The sequence below is a fragment of the Eretmochelys imbricata genome, chromosome 18, assembly GCF_965152235.1.
Source record: "Eretmochelys imbricata isolate rEreImb1 chromosome 18, rEreImb1.hap1, whole genome shotgun sequence".
Lineage (NCBI taxonomy): Eukaryota > Metazoa > Chordata > Testudines > Cheloniidae > Eretmochelys > Eretmochelys imbricata.
This window is the reverse complement of record NC_135589.1, coordinates 13,296,240-13,315,799: the sequence shown is the minus strand read 5'-3', so window position 1 is coordinate 13,315,799 and position 19,560 is coordinate 13,296,240. Positions and strand designations below refer to the sequence as shown.

General features: G+C 40.9%; 1 protein-coding gene across 2 annotated transcripts in view; it reads right to left on the bottom strand.

The window, feature by feature from the left end:
• CLSTN1 (calsyntenin 1) overlaps positions 1-19,560 on the bottom strand; it is a 61,792-nt gene that overhangs the window by 3,152 nt on the left and 39,080 nt on the right. For both annotated transcript variants that reach the window (XM_077837481.1, XM_077837480.1), the window contains 10 exons: positions 17,992-18,240; positions 14,355-14,476; positions 12,831-12,993; positions 8,995-9,152; positions 7,833-7,981; positions 5,958-6,184; positions 5,318-5,488; positions 4,979-5,124; positions 3,131-3,266; positions 733-917 (listed from right to left, as the gene is read on the bottom strand). In XM_077837481.1, the coding sequence (XP_077693607.1) occupies positions 733-917; positions 3,131-3,266; positions 4,979-5,124; positions 5,318-5,488; positions 5,958-6,184; positions 7,833-7,981; positions 8,995-9,152; positions 12,831-12,993; positions 14,355-14,476; positions 17,992-18,240 (1,706 nt within the window). The remainder of the gene's footprint in view (positions 1-732; positions 918-3,130; positions 3,267-4,978; positions 5,125-5,317; positions 5,489-5,957; positions 6,185-7,832; positions 7,982-8,994; positions 9,153-12,830; positions 12,994-14,354; positions 14,477-17,991; positions 18,241-19,560) is intronic.

Genomic DNA, 19,560 nt, shown 5'->3' with positions numbered 1-19,560 from the left:
GATGTTGTGAAGGCCAAGACTATACCAGGGTTCAAAAAAGAACCAGGTAAGTTCATGGAGGATAAGTCCATCAATGGCTATTAGCCAGAATGGGCAGGGATGGTGTCCCTAGCCTCTGTTTGCCAGAAGCTGGGAATGGGTGACAGGGGATGGATCACTTGATGATGACCTGTTCTGTTCATTCCCTCTGGGGCACCTGGCATTGGCCACTGTTGGAGGACAGGATACTGGGCTAGATGGACCTTTGGTCTGACCCAGTATAGCAGTTCTTATGTTCTCTTTCTGAGGAATGGATTCAAATTTTCCCTGTGGCATTAAACGTGTTGCGGCAGTACCCCCTTTCCAGATCTATCCTGCTCTGACAGTCATGCATGTTTGACAGATTGGAAAGCACTATTTGTAAAAAAGGATTAAGGGTTCTGTCTACTCTGCAAGAAAAGGTGTGATTGTATTACTAGTGGGCATACCTAGGCTAGCTTTAATCTAGCTAGCACAGGTAACAGCCGTAGCGTGGACGCAGTGGCACAGGCTTCAGCACAGACTAGCAACAGTTACATACAAACGTCCCCAGCAGGCTTTTTGTTCTGATTACTAGGCTGTGCTGAAGCCTGTGCAACCATGTCCACACGATTACATGTGCTTCCTAGCTTAAAGCTAGCCTAGGTATGCCCACCAGTAATACACTCACTCCATCAATTGCAATGTAACATAATCCTGGGACACAAGCCTTACCTCCATAGGATTCACAGTAATCGTCAAGGCAGAGTCATCCCAATCCATCTCATTTTCCTTTCCAGTATCCTGGTCACGCATTGTTCTCTGATGCGCAGCTCGGATTCGGAACACACCCAGAATAATCATGAAAACCAGGAAACTGACACACACGACAATGACAACAGTAGCAGTACTTGGAACAACTGTGACAAGAAAAAGGGAGTTTAACAATAATCATACTAATACCACAGTACTTACAATTTTTTCAAATATCAACCCCATATTACAGATGAATAAACTGAGGCAAATTTATCCACAATCACAGAATAAACCAGTAGGAAACCAAGGACAAAAACAGACAGTCCTGGCTCCCAGTCCTCTGGTGAGATTGCTAAACTAGTAAGTTTCTTTATTGGTGGCACAGTCCAATGGGCTGGATTCATACCTTGCTCAGGTAAGAAGTGAAGAGTTTGGTGCTATCGATCTAGTCTGATGAAGGAATGTTGACAAAATAAATGCAGTTTCACTAGGGTTAGCAGCATCTGCTCAGGAGTCAGAGGCATGCCAGTACTTACAGGCCTAGGACCAAGCTGCATGGCAGAACAGAACCAGGCCTATTATGCTCAACTGGTGCTTTTATATAGATACTGAAATCAGACAAACAGGGACTATGAGGAATAAGTATAATTGCATCAATCTGAAAGAAGATCAGCCACCAATTAAAAATTTACTATGAAGGCTCCTTTCTTCAAAGCCTATTGCTTTCCTCCCACATGCACCACTGGAACATTAAACAATTCACACCAAGTTAAAACATAGTGGAGGAATGGCAGATTTCCTCAATGGAATAACGAGATAACTGGCTCTGTGGATGAGGGGAAAGCAGGGGACATGTTATTCCTTGACTTTAGCAAAGCTTTTGACACAGTCTCCCACAGTATTCTTGCCAACAAGTTAAAGAAGTATGGGCTGGATGAATGGACTATAAGGTGGATAGAGAGCTGGTTAGATCGTTGGGCTCAACAGGTAGTGATCAATGGCTCCATGTCTAGTTGGCAGCCGGTATCAAGTGGAGTGCCCAGAGGGTCGGTCCTGGGGCTGGTTTTGTTCAATATCTTCATTAATGATCTGGAGGATGGTGTGGACTGCACCCTCAGCAAGTTTGCAGATGACACTAAACTGGGAGGAGAGGTAGATACGCTGGAGGGTAGGGATAGGATACAGAGGGCCCTAGACAAATTGGAGGATTGGGCCAAAAGAAATCTGATGAGGTTCAACAAGGACAAGTGCAGAGTCCTGCACTTAGGACGGAAGAATCCCATGCACCGCTACAGACTAGGGACCGAATGGCTCTGCAGCAGTTCTGTAGAAAAGGACCTGGGGTTACAGTAGACAAGAAGGTGGATATGAGTCAACAGTGTGCCCTTGTTGCCAAGAAGGCCAATGGCATTTTGGGATGTATAAGTAGGGGCACTGCCAGCAGATCAAGGGATGTGATCGTTCCCCTCTATTCGACATTGGTGAGGCCTCCTCTGGAGTACTGTGTCCAGTTTTGGGCCCCACACTACAAGGATGTGGAAAAACTGGAAAATGTCCAGCAGAGGGCAACAAAAATGATTAGGGGACTGGAACACATGAGTTATGAGGAGAGGCTGAGAGAACTGGGATTGTTTAGTCTGCGGAAGAGAAGAATGAGGGGGGATTTGATAGCTGCTTTCAACTACCTGAAAGGGGGTTCCAAAGAGGATGGAGCTAGACTGTTCTCAGTGGTAGCAGATGACAGAACGAGGGGTAGTGGTCTCAAGTTGCAGTGGGGGAGGTTTAGGTTGGATATTAGGAAATACTTTTTCACTAGGAGGGTGGTGAAGCACTGGAATGCATTACCTAGGGGGGTGGTGGAATCTCCTTCCTTTGAAGTTTTTAAGGTCAGGCTTGACAAAGCCCTGGCTGGGATGATTTAGTTGGGGATCAGTCCTACTTTGAGCAGGGGGTTGGACTAGATGACCTCCTGAGGTCCCTTCCAACCCTGATATTCTATGAATAAAAAGTCATACTGTTCAGAGAAATCCGTTCCCCAGTTCCTTTATGTAGGTCCTTATACAGCACCCACTGCAGTGTTCTGTATTCCAAAATTACCAAGTCAGGAAGGGCTGGACTTTGTTTCTGTCATTAGATTGGCATTTTCTAGATCTCTAGCAGGCTGTTCCCTCCTGAGTGGAGAGCAGAACAGGACTTCGCATTTTAGAGAGCATTAAAGTTAATAGCTGTGTAGATTATTAGTTTAATTTGCTGGCTGTCTCTGGAAAGGCACCCCAAGAAACTCCAACCCTCTGCAACAAGAAGCCACACAGTCGGGCCCCCAGTTTAAAAAAAAAAAAAAAAAATCAATTGGAGTTAAGTGACTGACCGTCCTTACCTGAAAAGGGGTGGGGGTTAGCTAGGTTGTGACCAGAGAGGTCAACAAACGTGTGATGCACTGGATGAACAAACTGTGGTTGCATAGCTATATGATTTGCATGGTCAACTGGGTTAGCTGTATGGATAACATTCACCTGAAAACAAAAAGGAAAAAATAAGGTAGGGAAATAAAGCAGCTTGTTTATGCACTTGGTTCAAGTAGATGGGATCCAGTTCCTATGTGTCAGTATCTATCCCCCTCAAAACAAAATACAACACAACACCAACCAGCACAGATCTGTCACAGGCCCACCCCCTATCCAACCCCCCTGCTCCCCACCCCCTTACCATGCTGCTCAGAGCAGCAGGCGCTCGCAGCCCCACCACCTGGCTGGAGCCAGCCGTGCTGCCCGGCAGAAGCGGCAGGCCAGAGCGCTGGCAGCGCAGCAAGCTGAGGGTGTGGGGGAGGGAGGACAGCAGGGGAGGGTTCAGGGGCTAGCCTCCTGGGCCAGGGGCTGGGCTGGACAGTCTCGCAGGCTGGATGTGGCCCGCAGGCCATAGTTTGCCCAATTCTGGTGTAGGATCACCTTCAGTTAACAGCAATGGGTAAACAGCAGGTCACAGACAAAACACTGAGACACTCAGATTCTTTGGAACTCCAGAGACCATTTGAAAAAACGTTTAACAGAGGTTCTGAAGAGCTGGTTCATTAAGTTAGGCTCAGCTACAAGTTCAGCACATTTCATGTTTTGGTGAGCTTCCCTTTCCTCTCCACCAATGCATTGCTAAGCGTATCCTTCTCTGTAATGGGGAGTAGTGACTAGACAGATGTGGTGCATGGCCAGCTGCACAATAAGGAAGAGGGGAAATATAGTAAATGACAAGGAAGCATTTCCAAGGACGGCATTTCCAGTTTGCTGAATTGTAAAGATCCTGGATCAAAGTTTACAGTACTTCCTCAGGAAGCATAGCCATGTTAGCTACTCATGCAATTTCTGCTCCTCGATGGGGAAAGGGAAGCGGGGGATGGTTATCAAATGCTGGCTAGTCAGATTTAACTGCACTGTCCTCACATTGGCTGATTTTTAAAAGTGCAGCTTACGAAATTCAAGTTTACAATGGACAGATATACAGATATGCAACAATGGCTCTCAATACAACAATAACTTCATGTTGCAGCAAATATCAAGATCATCATCACTCAGAGGACCTACTGATGAATTTTGGTGTATATTTACACTGAGGGTTAGTTAACTTCGATGTTCACATCAACAGCAGGACTCATTAATTCATACTCTTCTATAGATACTGTGTAGCTTTAAGCTTCTTTCCCAGTGTAAACATGGAGGGCAATAATAATTTTTATTTCAAGTAGTTCCTCCTGTCACTCAGGATTAGTCTTCCTGGTAACCTCTGTGTCATGCAAGCAAGACAGTAGTAAGCCCCATTGCAAGAAAAAATAGAGTAATTTACAGAATCACAGAAATTAGAGTTGGAAAAGACTTCTCAAGTCCATTTCCTTAGGGCCAATGCAGTACTGTTCCCAACAGTCCATTTTCTAGTGTCCCACCTCCCCATCCAGCCTCTTCCCCACTTACTCCCCTTAACTGCATTCCATATAGTAGGATACACACGGAGTCCCAACTCCATATGATCTGGTTTGTGCATCACTTGGAGTTGGAATCAGTGAAGGCAACTTTCAGATTGACAACCCATTAAAACATAGCCTAACACACCCTAGTCTACTCTGATGACGTAATATTTAGAAAGCAGAGATCCAACCAGTTACTGATCAATTTCTTGAAGCATTGACTTTCATCTATGCAGGCTCTGACCACTTTCAAAGGGATGAGATTAGCTCACATACCTCCACTTTAAATTCATTGCTGACATAGCGACCATTAAGCTCAGAACAGACCAACTTGAACTTTCGGTCAAACAGGGAGACAGTGTGCCAGTTTCTGTAGCGTATCAAGTGCAAAACCTCCTCATAGCTGGCCATAGTATCAACACCTGGGGGGATAAAAAAACCCAGCTACTTGTCAGAACTATAGACTTGGGGTTTTGGGGTGGGGGAAGGAGATGGGACAGGACAAAGTTTTCATTCACTTATATATTTCACTTAGTAAGCACACAAATACACAGTTCCTGTTCTCATTTGCCTCAAACCCTTCCCAGCACAAGGCCAAAGGTGGCAACCCCTTACCTGTGATGATCATGCCAAGGTTGGAGCTGCTCATCTCAATGCCCTTCTGCTGTAACTGTGTCATGTCAACCTCGAGGCTTTCCTGCTCCTGATTTAGCTCCTCTCCTAGCACTGTGACCTCACATGTATCCAAGTTGTGCATGATTTCCTCTGATACCAAAGATTCTTGGACTGAAGGAGGACATGGAAGCCAAAGAAATAAGCAGAAAGGCCAAAGGCAAAGTGGAAGGAGCTGTCGTAAGCAGCTGTCGTAAGCAGCTATAATTCTTCCCTTCTGACTACGTACGATGGATTTGACCATGAAGAATGATCTAGGTGTAAGACTGAATTCTCATTTAAGAAACCACACCCAAAAAGCATTCTCTCCCTTGGAGAAGAAACAGTCTAAGACTGTTCTCACTTCTGACTGAAGTTCTGCAGGCCCAGGGGAAAAACAGTATGCCCACCCTCTCACCCAGCCCTGCCTTCCCACTCTCTTCCTGCTACATCAAAAAGACAGTATCATGAAGAATTTGACACCTACCCCCTCTGTTCTGTGCTACAGTGGGGATATCCACACATGGAGGGCCATCCCCACACTGCAGAGAATTTGCAGGACGGGGACAGATTCCACAACCAGGTTAGTAATCAAGTTTGTTACCTGTAGGATCCTCATCTCCCTCTCCCTCTGGTTCCACCTCCCGAGTGATGGTGCTGATTATGCGAAGCTCAGGGAAGAGAGAAACTCCCTCTGGACTCTCAAACTCTGAGGCAGAACGGGCAAAATGGTTGATGCCACTCAAGCTGATCTTGGGTTCCTCAGGCTGCAAGACCATTATATACCCATCCACAAAGGGAATGGCAATGCATGCTTCTTCATTGAAACACCTACAAAAGATACAACGGCTGTTTAAGTGTGCAAGACAGGCTTAAAGGAGAGGCAGTTATGCACTGCAGTGGCAATTAAATAGTTAAAATACTACAAAACATTTCAACCATTTAATTAAATCCCATATAAATAAGCTCTGTCTCAGACCCAAGGGTCCTATAATAAATCCATCAATTGTGTTGGAAATGTAGATCACCACTACCACCCCCTCAAAGGGAACAATGTTAAAATGAATTTTTGCTCATAGAGAACATTTTGCCCCATTTTCTGGGCTATGACTAACATCCACAGATTATGCCACTAGGTAAGGCTGCAATACTGGAGAAGTCCTCACAGTGCACACTTGCAATGATCACAACCAAGATTGCCCAACGAGGAAAAATAAAAATCAAACCAGACACTAAGGAAATAACTAACCAGAAATAAATTGAGTAGAAATATAAATAAGACTCGAAATGATGGGTGACATGCCTATTAACACGGCCTGGAGAACTTTGGTCATTAAAGTGGCCAAATGATGCTTTTTTGTTTCATGAAAATACAGATGGATTTAGATGCCTAACTACATAATGGTTCATAATTCACAATTTCATATGCTCTGATGCAAACCCAGGAGAAACTTTTGTTTGTGAAGATTTTTTACACCGGAGCATTCCAAGTTTTATTTTGGGATACTGAGTACGTTCAAACCCAAAACTTGGGTAGGAAGCCAGGAAAATGCATACCCAATGAGAAACATCCCATGAACTACTGTAAAGCAACAATGCCAATAGCTCTGTTTAAGTGTCCAAACAGCATAGCAGTTCCTTTCAATAAACCATCTCATACAGATGCTTGTAGACGGCCACTAGCTAAATCAATCAAGATTACCAGCATATTCAGAAATATTGTGCATTCTTGTCACCATGAAAAGTCCTGAAGAATGACAGAATACATCCAAAATAGCCTTTTCCTTTTTTTTTTTTTTTTTTTTTAAGTTACCATTTTCCAGCCTGACTTTGGTCACCCCCCTCTGATCAGCGTCTTCAAAGTCATCTGAAACCAGTCTGGAGAAGTTCTGATAGCAATGCTAACAAATATGCAATAGCTCAAGGCACTTAAGGCTGCTGTTCACAGCAAAAAGATTCTGTCCCAAAACACTATTCCAGAAGTTTCATTTGACTTAAGCGGGAATTGCAGGTGCCTAACACCTCTTTTAAAAAAAAAAAAAAAAAGTCACACCACTTGTTTAGGTACCTAGATACTGATTTGGGCACTTAAATTTGAACACTTTGGCCATAATCAGCATCAAATATCTTACTTTACATCTAGAACAACATTTATTGATCCCTGGATCAGATCCCCCAAAAATGTTACAATACCACTGGTATCTAATCAACAGTCCCAAGAAACAGATCAGGATTTTTATGTAACAGAACAAATTTGGTATTGGTAACTGTTCTAAGGGCTGATTCAAAGCCCTCTTTAAATCACTGGAAGATTCCCTTTCACCTCAGTACTCAAGGCTCATGAACAAAGCCTTCACAAGTAAAGGTCTGCATTAGTGACCATGTCAATGGCATTGCACTAAAGAATTTTGTTCTAGTTTATTTCTCCAAGTCCCCAATATCCTTATGTATAGATGCATTTTTCTGCACTAGGACATACTTGACATTGCTGGTGATTTTGAGCCTCCGGATTCCAGGTGTTGGGAACTGGCGGGAATTCAGGTAGGAAATATGTTGCATGGCTTTGTCAAACCTGTCAATATCATCCCCTTCCAAGGTCAATGTTGACCGGCTGGGATTCACATTAATCTGAAACCATTCCAAAGAGCAGAAGAAAAATCAAAAAAAGAGATCCAAGTACCAATGTGCTAGAATAATTAAGCCAAAAAGCTCAGCACTGCTTAAACTATTAAGTACTGAGATAATTAGCATTTGTATTCAAAGCAGAAAGAATCATTAGTCACTGGCTTTACAACTCAGTTTAACTTCCCCAATTAGCCTAAAAGTTTAAGTCAAACATTTACAGTATTTCATTATCCAAGAAAAATTCCAGGAATTTGGAACAATGTTGTCACTCTAGTCATCCGAAAGAGATATAGCTAACAAGTCAGGAAAACGTAGCCTTGTTCTCACAGGCCTTGCTACTGAAATAAAATACCTACGCATAAATGAGACCTATTATGTTGTTTTGTTAGGCTCCATACATGTGCGCTTATGCATCCATTTGCATTCTCAAAGGCCATTAGAGGCCAAGCCTACACTAGAAAACTTTTGCTGGGTTTATTAATATCACTAGGGGTGTGATTTTTTTTAAACTGCATCTCTATACCACTAACAGTCTTAGTGAAAGGCAGCTATCCTAGCACAAAAATGCTTTAGTCGGTATAGATTATTTCATTTGAGGAACTGGTATAAGATATACTGGAGAAAAAACACTCTTGCTTTTATAAGCTGCATCTATAATATAGCTATTTGGAAAATCTTTACCAGGTCAAGTACGTGCTTTCTTAGGGCTAGTCTACACTAGAAAGTTAGGTTGACCAAATACATCACTCAGGGGTATGAAAAATTCACAGCCCAGAGCAATGTTGTTAAGCCAACCTATGCCCCACTGAAGACAGTGCTAGGTCAACAGAAGAATTCTTCCATTGACCTGGTGACCAAACCTCTCGGAGAGGTGGGTTTACTCCACCAACAGAAGAACCCTTCTGTACTCCAGCAGTGGTGCTGCAGAGCCGTAGCTGTGCCGCTGTAGCATTTCTAGTATAGACAAACCCTTAGTAAATCACAGCAGGTTTCACTTCATCCATATGCACATTTACCTTCATGCCTTTGCCAATGCCGTCTGCAATTTGCAAATCTAATCCTTCCTTGCAGGTATAGAGGCAGTCTATCACCTTCTTGTTCTCCAGTTTACCAGACCGGATCATTAATCCGGCCAGATTGCCTCGGAAAAACTGAGCCATGTGGAGTTCGCCACCTTTATAAAGAGAAGGGGGAAAAAATCTTTATAGACCTTAAACCTTTTCTTTTTATCATCAAATGTGCTTTATTTTACCATTATGTATTCACATGCAAGTTAGTTTATATCCATTCCGGGTATTAAACTTGTGATCATGTTCAAGCACAATGAAAGAATTAAACAGTTCATCATGCATATGGCCCTCAAAACAGACATGTATGGCCATCCTGAACTGTGAAGCAGAGGCTAGTGTTTCCATCACAAATGTTACTTTTGCCTATACAGCGAGGTGGTGTACTTAAAGAAGACCATAGACAGAGCTTATGAGCTCTCTGATGAGACTTTAACCCTAGTGCTGAAATGGTATCTCCTATTGGTCATTAACGCTAGAAAATCAGGAGACACCTATCAGGACAGGAGAAAGTGCAACAAAGTACAATTTATGCTAAACCAAGAACCTGAAGTGTTGCATACATTTTAAACCAGAAGGGATTGTTACAATGATCCAGTCTGCCTAACACAGAGCACAGAATTTCACTTAGTAACTCTTATTTCAAGTTCATCATTGATTGAGCTAGAGTGCAGTTTCAGAAAGACATCCAAGTGATAGAAAAATCCACTGCAGCCCTCAGTAAGTGATTCCAATAGTTTCCCTCATTTAAAAGTTTCCCTCACTTCCAGACTGAATTTGCCTAGCTCCAACTTCCAGCCCTTGGATCTTGTTATGCTTTTGTTTGCCAAGTTAAAAGTAAGCTATCAGAAATCTTCTCATGTATGTACTTCTACGGCATTCAAGGCAGTTCCAGACCTTACACAAATATTAAGTACCTAAATGTATTCTCTTAGAAATATGTAGTAAATTAAATCTCAAACCAAGACATGAAACCCAGAGAACCACTGAAACTATGTAGAACAATAAAACATTGCAACGTCAGCCAAATGGGAAGAAAAGCTGGTATTTCTGTTGGCTCCAACTGACATTTTTACAGGCTTCTGGTCAAGTGAGTACTCCACTGGGAATTCTAGGCGTTATCAAGACATATTGTCCTTTGGGTTACATATAAGATCTATGCAATGATATTTGAATAAAACTGGATAAAAAAAGTGTAGCTGATACTTTGTATTAATGGCTCATATTACACCACTTCACTGCAATCACAATGGTTTCAAGTTTGTCCATGGATGTGCACTTATATGCAGTAAAAATAAAATCAGGAAGTGAAGCATTGGAAATAACAGTACAATGAAGAAACAGCCCAGAAGCAGATTATGTTGGGGTGTCAATGGCCAAAATGCAATGCCTGCATTTCATGCTATGGGTGAGATGAAGCAATGTCTTGGCTTAAAAATGAAATAAAAAAAAAGTAGTGGAAAATACTCCAGCAACCTGCAGATGTTTCAGGCACAGTTTCATTGTCATTTTCATTTCCTGTATATTCTGTAGAAAAGCAAGACAAAGAATAGGGACAATGGGGAAGGGACCAAGTAGTGAGGGACTTGTAAGTTATTTCTCACACACACACACACACACACCCTTTCACCAAGCATATTCTGCTTATATCCCAACCAGCTCCTCACAACTGGTATGAATTTAATCAGTTTTAGCCTTGGGCACAGAGTTGGATTTTCTTATATAAACCATTGCCAAACCCAGCAGCTAGTATACTTCATATTCCCATCTTCACAGGTATGATGGGGAGATTAAAGTCTATGTTAACAGATCTCCTAAGGAAAAAAAGTATTATGGACAGATCAAAAGGAGCCATTACTGACTAATAATTCAGACCAAATTAATAATACTGCATATATTAATTGGCCAATTTTTGATATTGCAGCTTTTTAAAAGAGTAGTAGACTAAAAATGTTAAAGAGGATTTAGAAAGCATAACTTTAAGGAGGGAAAAGTTTTAAAATCTTCTTTAAATAAATTGGGCTGATCTAGATTATATATAAAGTTTGGTAAAGCAAACAATATTGCTCTCAGGTCAAGACCTTAAGCATTAGTTTCACTCTTGCATAAATTCTTCTCTGACTGAGTTATAATCCTCTTAAAATAAGGTTTTCAATAGAATTTCCTGATAGACCCACAAGTCCTCGATCCCAAAGTTTTAGCATCCCCATTTCAATCAAGTCCATTACTGGCAACAGCCATGATGGAAGCAGGAAGGAATGAAAGGATTATATAGTGGTGCTAATGCACATCACTACAGGGAACCTCTATGTGGAGACCAAAGGAACACAAATATTAACAGGTAAAAATGATTGGGCTTGTGTTAGGATATAAGAGCCTATATTGAAGCTTTGGAGGATTCCAGACATTTAGCTGGCAAATTATTTCTGGTTTCCCCTGGCACACTGCAGCGCTCTGGAAGCTAGTTACTGCTCCACTTGCTGCTGCACTATAGCAAAACAAAAAGGGATAATCTGAAATCCATCTATATAGCAATAAATGAAGTGAACCTCACTAATTCACTCTAATGATTGGGAGACTGGATGCAAGTTAATAAATTTTGCAAATGAGCAAGTATTGAAAAGGTAATAGGCCCCTCACAATACGTAATGCTTATTCTGACCACTTGACTGTCATTTTATCTTTCCAAGGCCTCAAATCTCAGAGAAAAAGAGGCACCATAAGACTCTCCTTACTGCATGCTCTATGAATGTCCTATGTACTGTATGCAGATGCAACAGTTTGACATAAGCTTGCAGACCTATAGTAAAATATCTATGATCTAATACTTGTCTACTAAAAAAGTATTCAGAGTAACAGCCGTGTTAGTCTGTATTCGCAAAAAGAAATGGAGTACTTGTGGCACCTTAGAGACTAACCAATTTATTTGAGCATGAGCTTTCGTGAGCTATAGCTCACTTCATCAGATGCATACTGTGGAAACTGCAGCAGACTTTATATATACACAGAGAATATGAAACAAGTACAAAAAGTATTGTTCTATTAGGTCAAGATTTTCTAGCTAGATCAGCAGTTTTCCAACTCGTAAGTAATTTCATCAGTAAGCAAAATGCCTTTTTTTTTTTTTTAAAAAAAATGCACTGAACTGAGCAGCCCACTGCAGTGCCTTGGTAATCTACTTCCAATGCTCCATGTTCAGAGGACACCTGCCCCATTTTCTCAGGCTTTTGATGAGCAAGCATCACCAGTAATATAGGCTGTGAATCAGCATTAAGCAGCCTGCAGAGAATCACAATTGAAGCTTAGTTGGCATATAAAACTGCTGCTATTTTTTTCTTTTTATAACCACAAGTGGTAAAATCCTCAAGGGAAAACATTACTGTTACTTAATTAAATCCTCAAATAGAAACATGGCCAAAAATGAGAGCTTGGTTTTTCTAAAGTCTGTTTTCTAACCTAATTTGAAACAAAGGTTCTGCCTAGTAATCTTAAGAATAAAATGTACCTTTGTTAGTATTACCAAAAATGAAACTGACTATACTCCCATAGTTATTACAGAAATTACTTCTTAAGTGAAACCCTGCCTGGCATTTCTAGATGTAATTTGGTATTTCATATCTACCTATGTGTGATGAGTACAACGGCACTCCAGAAAAGGTGACTAAATTAAAGAAGAAATATGGGATAGTGGGCCAGAGGAAAAAATCTGTAGGAGATGAAAGATTGCTTTTTACATTGCCCTGAAGAGAACTAACCATTCATGGAAATGAGAAATTAATCATTACCTTGCCAACATGCTCCAACTACCAGCTGAGTTTCTATCTTGGAAGGATGTAGTGGGTAATCCTCAGTCACTGGGAAAGGATCATATGAAACTCCATCTACATAAAGCGTCACTGTTGGAAATTCAACATTGAGGACATAATGATGCCATTCCTTGTCACACACCTGGGAAGAGAAAGACCGGTAATGTTTAAAAACAGAGTTCCACCACCTTTTATTTCTTAAGTAAAATTTTTTGTCCAAGAAACAATTTTTTTTTTAAGTATATAAATAAAGTTGTGGACAGCAAAGCTGTTTCCAAAGAAGCTTGTCTGTGTTAAATCCATTAATAGTTTCTTCTATTGCCAACAAAGGAAAGTTGCAAAGTCACCATATGGGCAAATATTTCTGTGCAATGAATTTAATTTTTACAAAACCTATAACACAGCACAGCCGAAATCAGAAAAGAAAAGTACTCACTGGAGTACATTTAGTACACTGCCATATTAAAACACTATTTGAAAAATTTTTTTCCTGTTCTGCTGAAGTATTCTGTGTAATATATAAATATGGCAATTTCTTAAAAAAAAAAGTCCCAAGCCAAAATCAGAGATCTTTAATAATGGAAGCTGGTTGCAATTATGGGAATGTTGTCAACTCACTATACCTATGCACAAGGCCATTTTATAATCACAGTAGCATATGCCAGTATGTGAAGAATGCTAGAAAGTTACTAATTGTGTGGTTACATTCCAGCATCAGAAATTCAGATGTGTCTTACTGCTTATATAACTGGCAGCAAACAAACAGATCCTCAACATTAGCTGGAAGCAGTTAAAGGAACCTCTATATGAGAGCTATTAACCACACAAATTTACTTATTTTGCTCACATTTATTGGTCCAATAAAAAAAAAATTAAACTCTCTAATGTTAGTCTTCCTGATCATGACTGCTACCAATATTACAAAAATTGCTTTACCAATAAGTCAGTTTGCTTATCTAACGCCAGCAATGCACATGGTGTCAGGAAAATTTTTCTTCCAGTGTGCAAAATTAAAAAACAGTTTATCTATTATCTTATTACATTCTTTGGCTACAAAAAAGTCATATGCTCACAAGTACTTAATTGTTATAAACACATGGGAATACTTGCAAGTACAATGGTCATTCATTTTTTATTGTGTTCAATGGAGACAAGTTCCATCAAATCTGGTTCCTATCTTTTAAACACTTAATTTACTCACCTAAAGTTAGTTTCTACCACCCTTACTCATACGGAGTTGAACTGTATTCCATAACTAATCCCCATTGACTTCCTGAGGGACACTACAGAAGCAAGATGTAACTCTACATGAATAAGGATAGCAGAATATGGCCTTGAAACTTTAGAACTATAAAACACAGTTCAGTTTATTTTAGTAAACTGTGGAATAAGGAGTTTGGATTGCCACAAAGACTTAATTTACAAGTAAAACTATCATGCTGTTTTAGGCTCCTATGGATACTTAAATTGTAATTTCTTAACAAGTACCCTTTTCATACTCACCTGGTTCAGTTTCCAGTGGAATTCCGCAGGTTTGTAAGTTTTTCCCTCTGAAGGATCTTGGCGGAAGAGGAAAACAAGTCGGCAATTGTGTACATAAAGAGAGTAGTGGTGCCGGTTCATATCTGCACAAAAGGTTACATTAATGTTACTCTTTCCCATTGCCCTGTGCCCTAAAACTCTAGAACTGGAAATGATAGTTGAGAATTCACATAACCCTAAACTACATGACTGATATGTGAATGTGCTATTAATACCGTCCTACAGAATAGTATTAAGCTTCACAAATGAGAGCACGAGACAGATTTAAAAGAAATCAAGCATGCTATAGCTTCAAGGGAAAAGAAGTGCCCAGGAAGCAGTTTTAGGTCATCCATTCCTAAACAATACAAAGTAATACTGATAACATCATAGCTAATAAGACACATGTTCTTCCTTCCCCTTCCTAACCAAGGACTACTCACAGGGGTAAGCCTACCAATAGGAGAAAATCGAACAAAATTCAAATTGTGGGTAGTGAAAAATCTTCTGTTACCAATTAAACAGCATATCTTGCTGGTAATTAACACCATTTAACACGTATATAGCACTATAGGTAGGAAAGATGCTTCATGAGGATATTAAACATATGGTCCATGCCCTAAAGGATTAACAATCTAAACCAGGGTTTCTCAAACTTCACTGCACCGTGACCCCCTTCTGACATAAAAATTACTACATGACCCCAGGAAGGGGGACTGAAACCCAACCCTCACCGCCCTTGCGGTGGGGTGGCCAGAGCTGAAGCCAAACCCCTGCTGCACAGGGGGTGGAGTGGACAAAGCCAGGAGCGGGGCCAAAGCTTGAGTGCTTCAGCCCAGGTCGGGGGAGACTGTACCCAGGGCTGAAGCCTGACTACTGCTGCCCAGGGCTCAAGCCCTCAGGCTTCAGCTTCAGCCCTAGGCAGTGGGACTCCTGCTTCAGCCCCCAGGCCCCAGCAAGTCTAACATCAGCTCTGGCAACCCCATTAAAATGGGGTTGCAACCCACTTTGGGGTCCTGACCCACAGTTTGAGAACTGTGGATCTAAACTAAATATAAAAGGAAGATGTTAGGAGATACAAGGAAGTGAGAGTGAGGATGAAGTAATTTTAATTCAGGTTACCCATATCTTGCATAAATCAGCCAAGGAGGGAGAGAAAGGAAAAGCCCCAAACCTTGTAGTTTCCCATCCCAACAACACAAATGTATTATGAATAGAAACATATTATGATTAAATATAAGAGACCTAGTTTTTTTAAAAAAAGAAACTGTATAATATCCTGCTGAAAAGAAGATGAAAGGGATTCATAATTTCAGAAATTATCAACCTCAAACAATACTGGAATATGCATAACTGCGCAGAAAAAGCAGCCTGTTTTGGAGATATGCTGCATACCACCTCTGTACACCTCCCTCCCCTGTTAAAATAGGGCACAACTCTGAACTAAGTTTATTTTTTCTCATTCAAATTACTTCAAGGATTCCAATAATTCCAAGGATTCTTTGTTGATCCTATCTGATACTCTCAAGCAAACACACACAAAAAAGTTTCAAAGAATGATCTTTGCTACTAGGTAGACAGTATCAGCAGTAGGTTGAAAAATATTTCTTAGATCAGATGTAAAGAGATGTCTCTCTCTCTCTTTTGATCAAATTCAATTCTGTTAATGATAGGGGGCCTGTTTTGTTTTGCTTTGCTTGTATTTTTGGCTTGGCTTCCTTTGAGAGACCAGACAGCTTGTTACCCAGAAAGCCTTCTTCTAAAAATCACTGAACAAATCCCCTGCTCTAGCTAACAAAGGCAAGAATCTTGTACTCTATCAGCAAGCAATTACAAAAGAAGAGTTATCAGATATTCTTTTGTACCAATACAGTGACATTGCACACCATATACTTTGTAAAAATATGTTTATGAGTGTAAATATGATGTAACTGGAATATGCTTCAGGCAAAAGGTCTCTTGTAAAGTATCATATAACCTACTGAATATATTCCTCTTATTTGTGTGCATGTATCATTTTTGTATCTGAAACTAGGAATATGAAATATAACTCTGAGGTCCTACTGTAATTATGCAAAGTGTGGGCCATTAATGGTGGTTTAGAATCTTGATGGCTCTCACTGACTAGGACAATTGGTTGTAAATGGTTTCTTTACTTGCAAGCCTTCCTGTATATGTGCAGACCAGCCCTGGAAGAATGGAGGGGGTCTCACAGGACAAGTGAATGTGTCACCGGATACTGGAATCCATCTTAAACCTGGTGCTTTTCCATTTAGAAGGAGGGGTGGGAACCCAGAGAGACAAAAGATTCCCGCCTTGTGCCAAACATATGAAAGGGGGTGGAACAGAACAAAAGGGGTCCCAGTCATGAGAAAGTCCCTGCTTTTCACCCAAAACGCCTGTGGAAACTAACAAGGACTGTACCAGGGGAAAGGATTGGGCCCAGACTAGGAAGGAGTCTAGTCTGCGAAAGAAACCTATTGGAACATCTGAGAGTGAGATTTATTTGTAATCAGTTTCTTAATGTATTAAGCTTAGACTTGTGTGTTTTGTTTGATTTTGCTTGGTAACTTACTTTGTTCTGTCCGTTATTACCTGAAACCACTTAAATCCTACTTTTTATACTTAATAAAATCACTTTTATTGATATACCCAGAGTAAGTGATTAATACCCAGGGGAGGCAAACAGCTGTGAATCTCTCTCTATCAGTGTTATAGAGGAGGGACAATTTAGGAGTTTAACCTGTATAAGATTTATACAGAGTAAACGGATTTATTTGGAGTTTGGATCCCATTGGGATCTGGGTGCTGGAGATAGGTGACCTGCTGAGCAGTTTTTGGTTAAAGTCTGCAGGTTTGGGGGCGTGGACCAGACCTTGGTCTGTGTTGCAGCAAGCTAGCATGTCTGGCTCAACAAGGCAGGGTTCTGGAATCCCAAGCTGGCAGGGAAAATGGGCTCAGAGGTAAATTCAGCATGACAGGCGACAGTCCCAAGGGGGTCTCTGTGACCGAACCCATCACAAATACTGTCTTCGAAACGGTGTTTGAAGCATTCACAGAAACTATTCAAAGGATAAGAGCAGCTTCACCACGGAGGGGGTGGAAGGAGAGGGAGAGAGCTATTTTCCCCTAGAAGCAAATATTCCACATTCAATCCTCTTTAAAAAAAAGAGAACAGAACAGAACAGTGAGGATCCATATTGCTAAACCTACTGCATATAGCCTCATGATAGTCATGAGGTATCAAGATTGAGGTTCTTTCAAATAACACAATCTAAACAGATTGTACTGCCAGATCAATTGGTATATCACAATGGCTAAAATCTCTACAGTATAAAGAAACTGGTATCAAGTTCCCTTTATCTACACTAAAACTAAATACTCTAAGGGCTTGTCTACACAGGAAAATTGATCAGTAGAACTACAGCTGTATAATTATACTGTTCTAGCTATGCCAATATAACTCCCTACCTGGATATTACTCCAGAATAAAAGTGAGTTTTTCAGCGTGGCTTGTTGCTTCCAAAGTGAATCTAATCTAGAAGAGCCTTGAGTGACCTGCAACAAATATATCACCAAAACCAAAGAGAGACTGTTTACAATTGAAGTATTTACAAACCTGTTTTGTCTGAATTGCAGAGTACTGTCTCCTTCTCCTTGGTACTAGGCCCATGCCTCATCCACACCGAAATCATAAAGGGCTCTTTTAGATTGACTGTGACAATGCCATCTGGAATCTTCACAGCTTGAGTGCCATTAAATTCAAAGACTTGGTCACTGTCATGGCCATTATCAGTAGGAAGTCCTATTGTCCAGTTAGCAGTGCTACTTGGAGGGGGAAGCAGCTCAGCTGTGCCAGAGGAAACACCTACAATAAAAGTATATTACTAAAAACACACAGAAGGAATCTAAGAATTGGTGTCAAACCAAATTGTATGTTTGTTTTGATTGCTAACCTTTCAGCATTAGCTGTAAGAATCCTGTATTAGTGTCATGCACCAAGCAATTTTAAATTAAATTGCAATGTCGTTAAACATGGTCAGGCCTAACAGCTTTGAATTACTTGTTCCAGCCATTTAACCTCTTGGTAGACATCCAATGTAGCAAACAATGTTTGCTCTCTAGGCTTTGCCTACCTAGAGCCTCTTTGTCACTGTTTATGCTAGGAGTCATAATATCATACATTAAGGCATTTTACTTCCTGAATTCCAGAGCCATGAGGATGACACCACTTTTCTCCTGTTATAACTCTTTACCAGTCTTGAGATCTTTACTTCTTCTGGTTAAAGAGGGCTGGATGAGATTCCCTTTGGAGCCCAAATCAGTCACAAGAATGGCCGTTTAATCATGCAAAATATCCACTCCCTAAAAGAAGCTCAGCATTCTGTTTACTCAGAACTCCAAATCCAGGGTAACTGATGTCACAGTGAAGCACACCAGACTTCTGCATTGATTAATAGTGCCAGCAGCTCAGGAACTGCCACAATATTAAGTAAAGTTCACAAATATGGATGTTATTGGTTAAAGTTTCAGCAGATAATAAGACTGCTGCACACACGTATCCACCTAAAACCTACATACAAGTCAAGTTCAGCCCCTGAGTAAGCAGAATTGCTCATGTAAAACTTACACCATTATAAAGACAATAGTGTAAAGAGGAGAGATGACAAGGGACAGAGAATAAGTTTAAGCCTTATCTATACTACACAGTTTTGTCAGCAAAAGGCAGCTTTTGCTGACAAAACAGTAGAGATGTACATACTATAATGCTACTTTTGTTGGCAAAACTCTTGTTTTGCCGACAAAATAAAGCCACCTTGACAAGGGACACAGAGCTTTTTGCAGCAAAGTTAAAGAGACAAAGCATTGGTGTAGACACTGCCATTCATTATGTCGCCATAATTGGCCTCCCCCACTATCCCACAATGCCCACCATGACCACTCTGCTCACTGTTTCGAACTCTGCCGCACTGCATACAGCTACGTAGGCATGCGCCTCTCCGTTTTTAAATCTCTGGGAAGTTCTGACAGCTAAGCATATGGCAGCAAATAGCAAATCATTAACCCAAAATCCTGCTTTCCCCAGGCAACAGGAACACAGGGGCAGACAGGCTACTGCTGGAAGGGGGAGGGGGCAAGGGCAACTGCTGTGCAGAGCCAGGGAGGGAGGCAGTGATTAATATGGGGG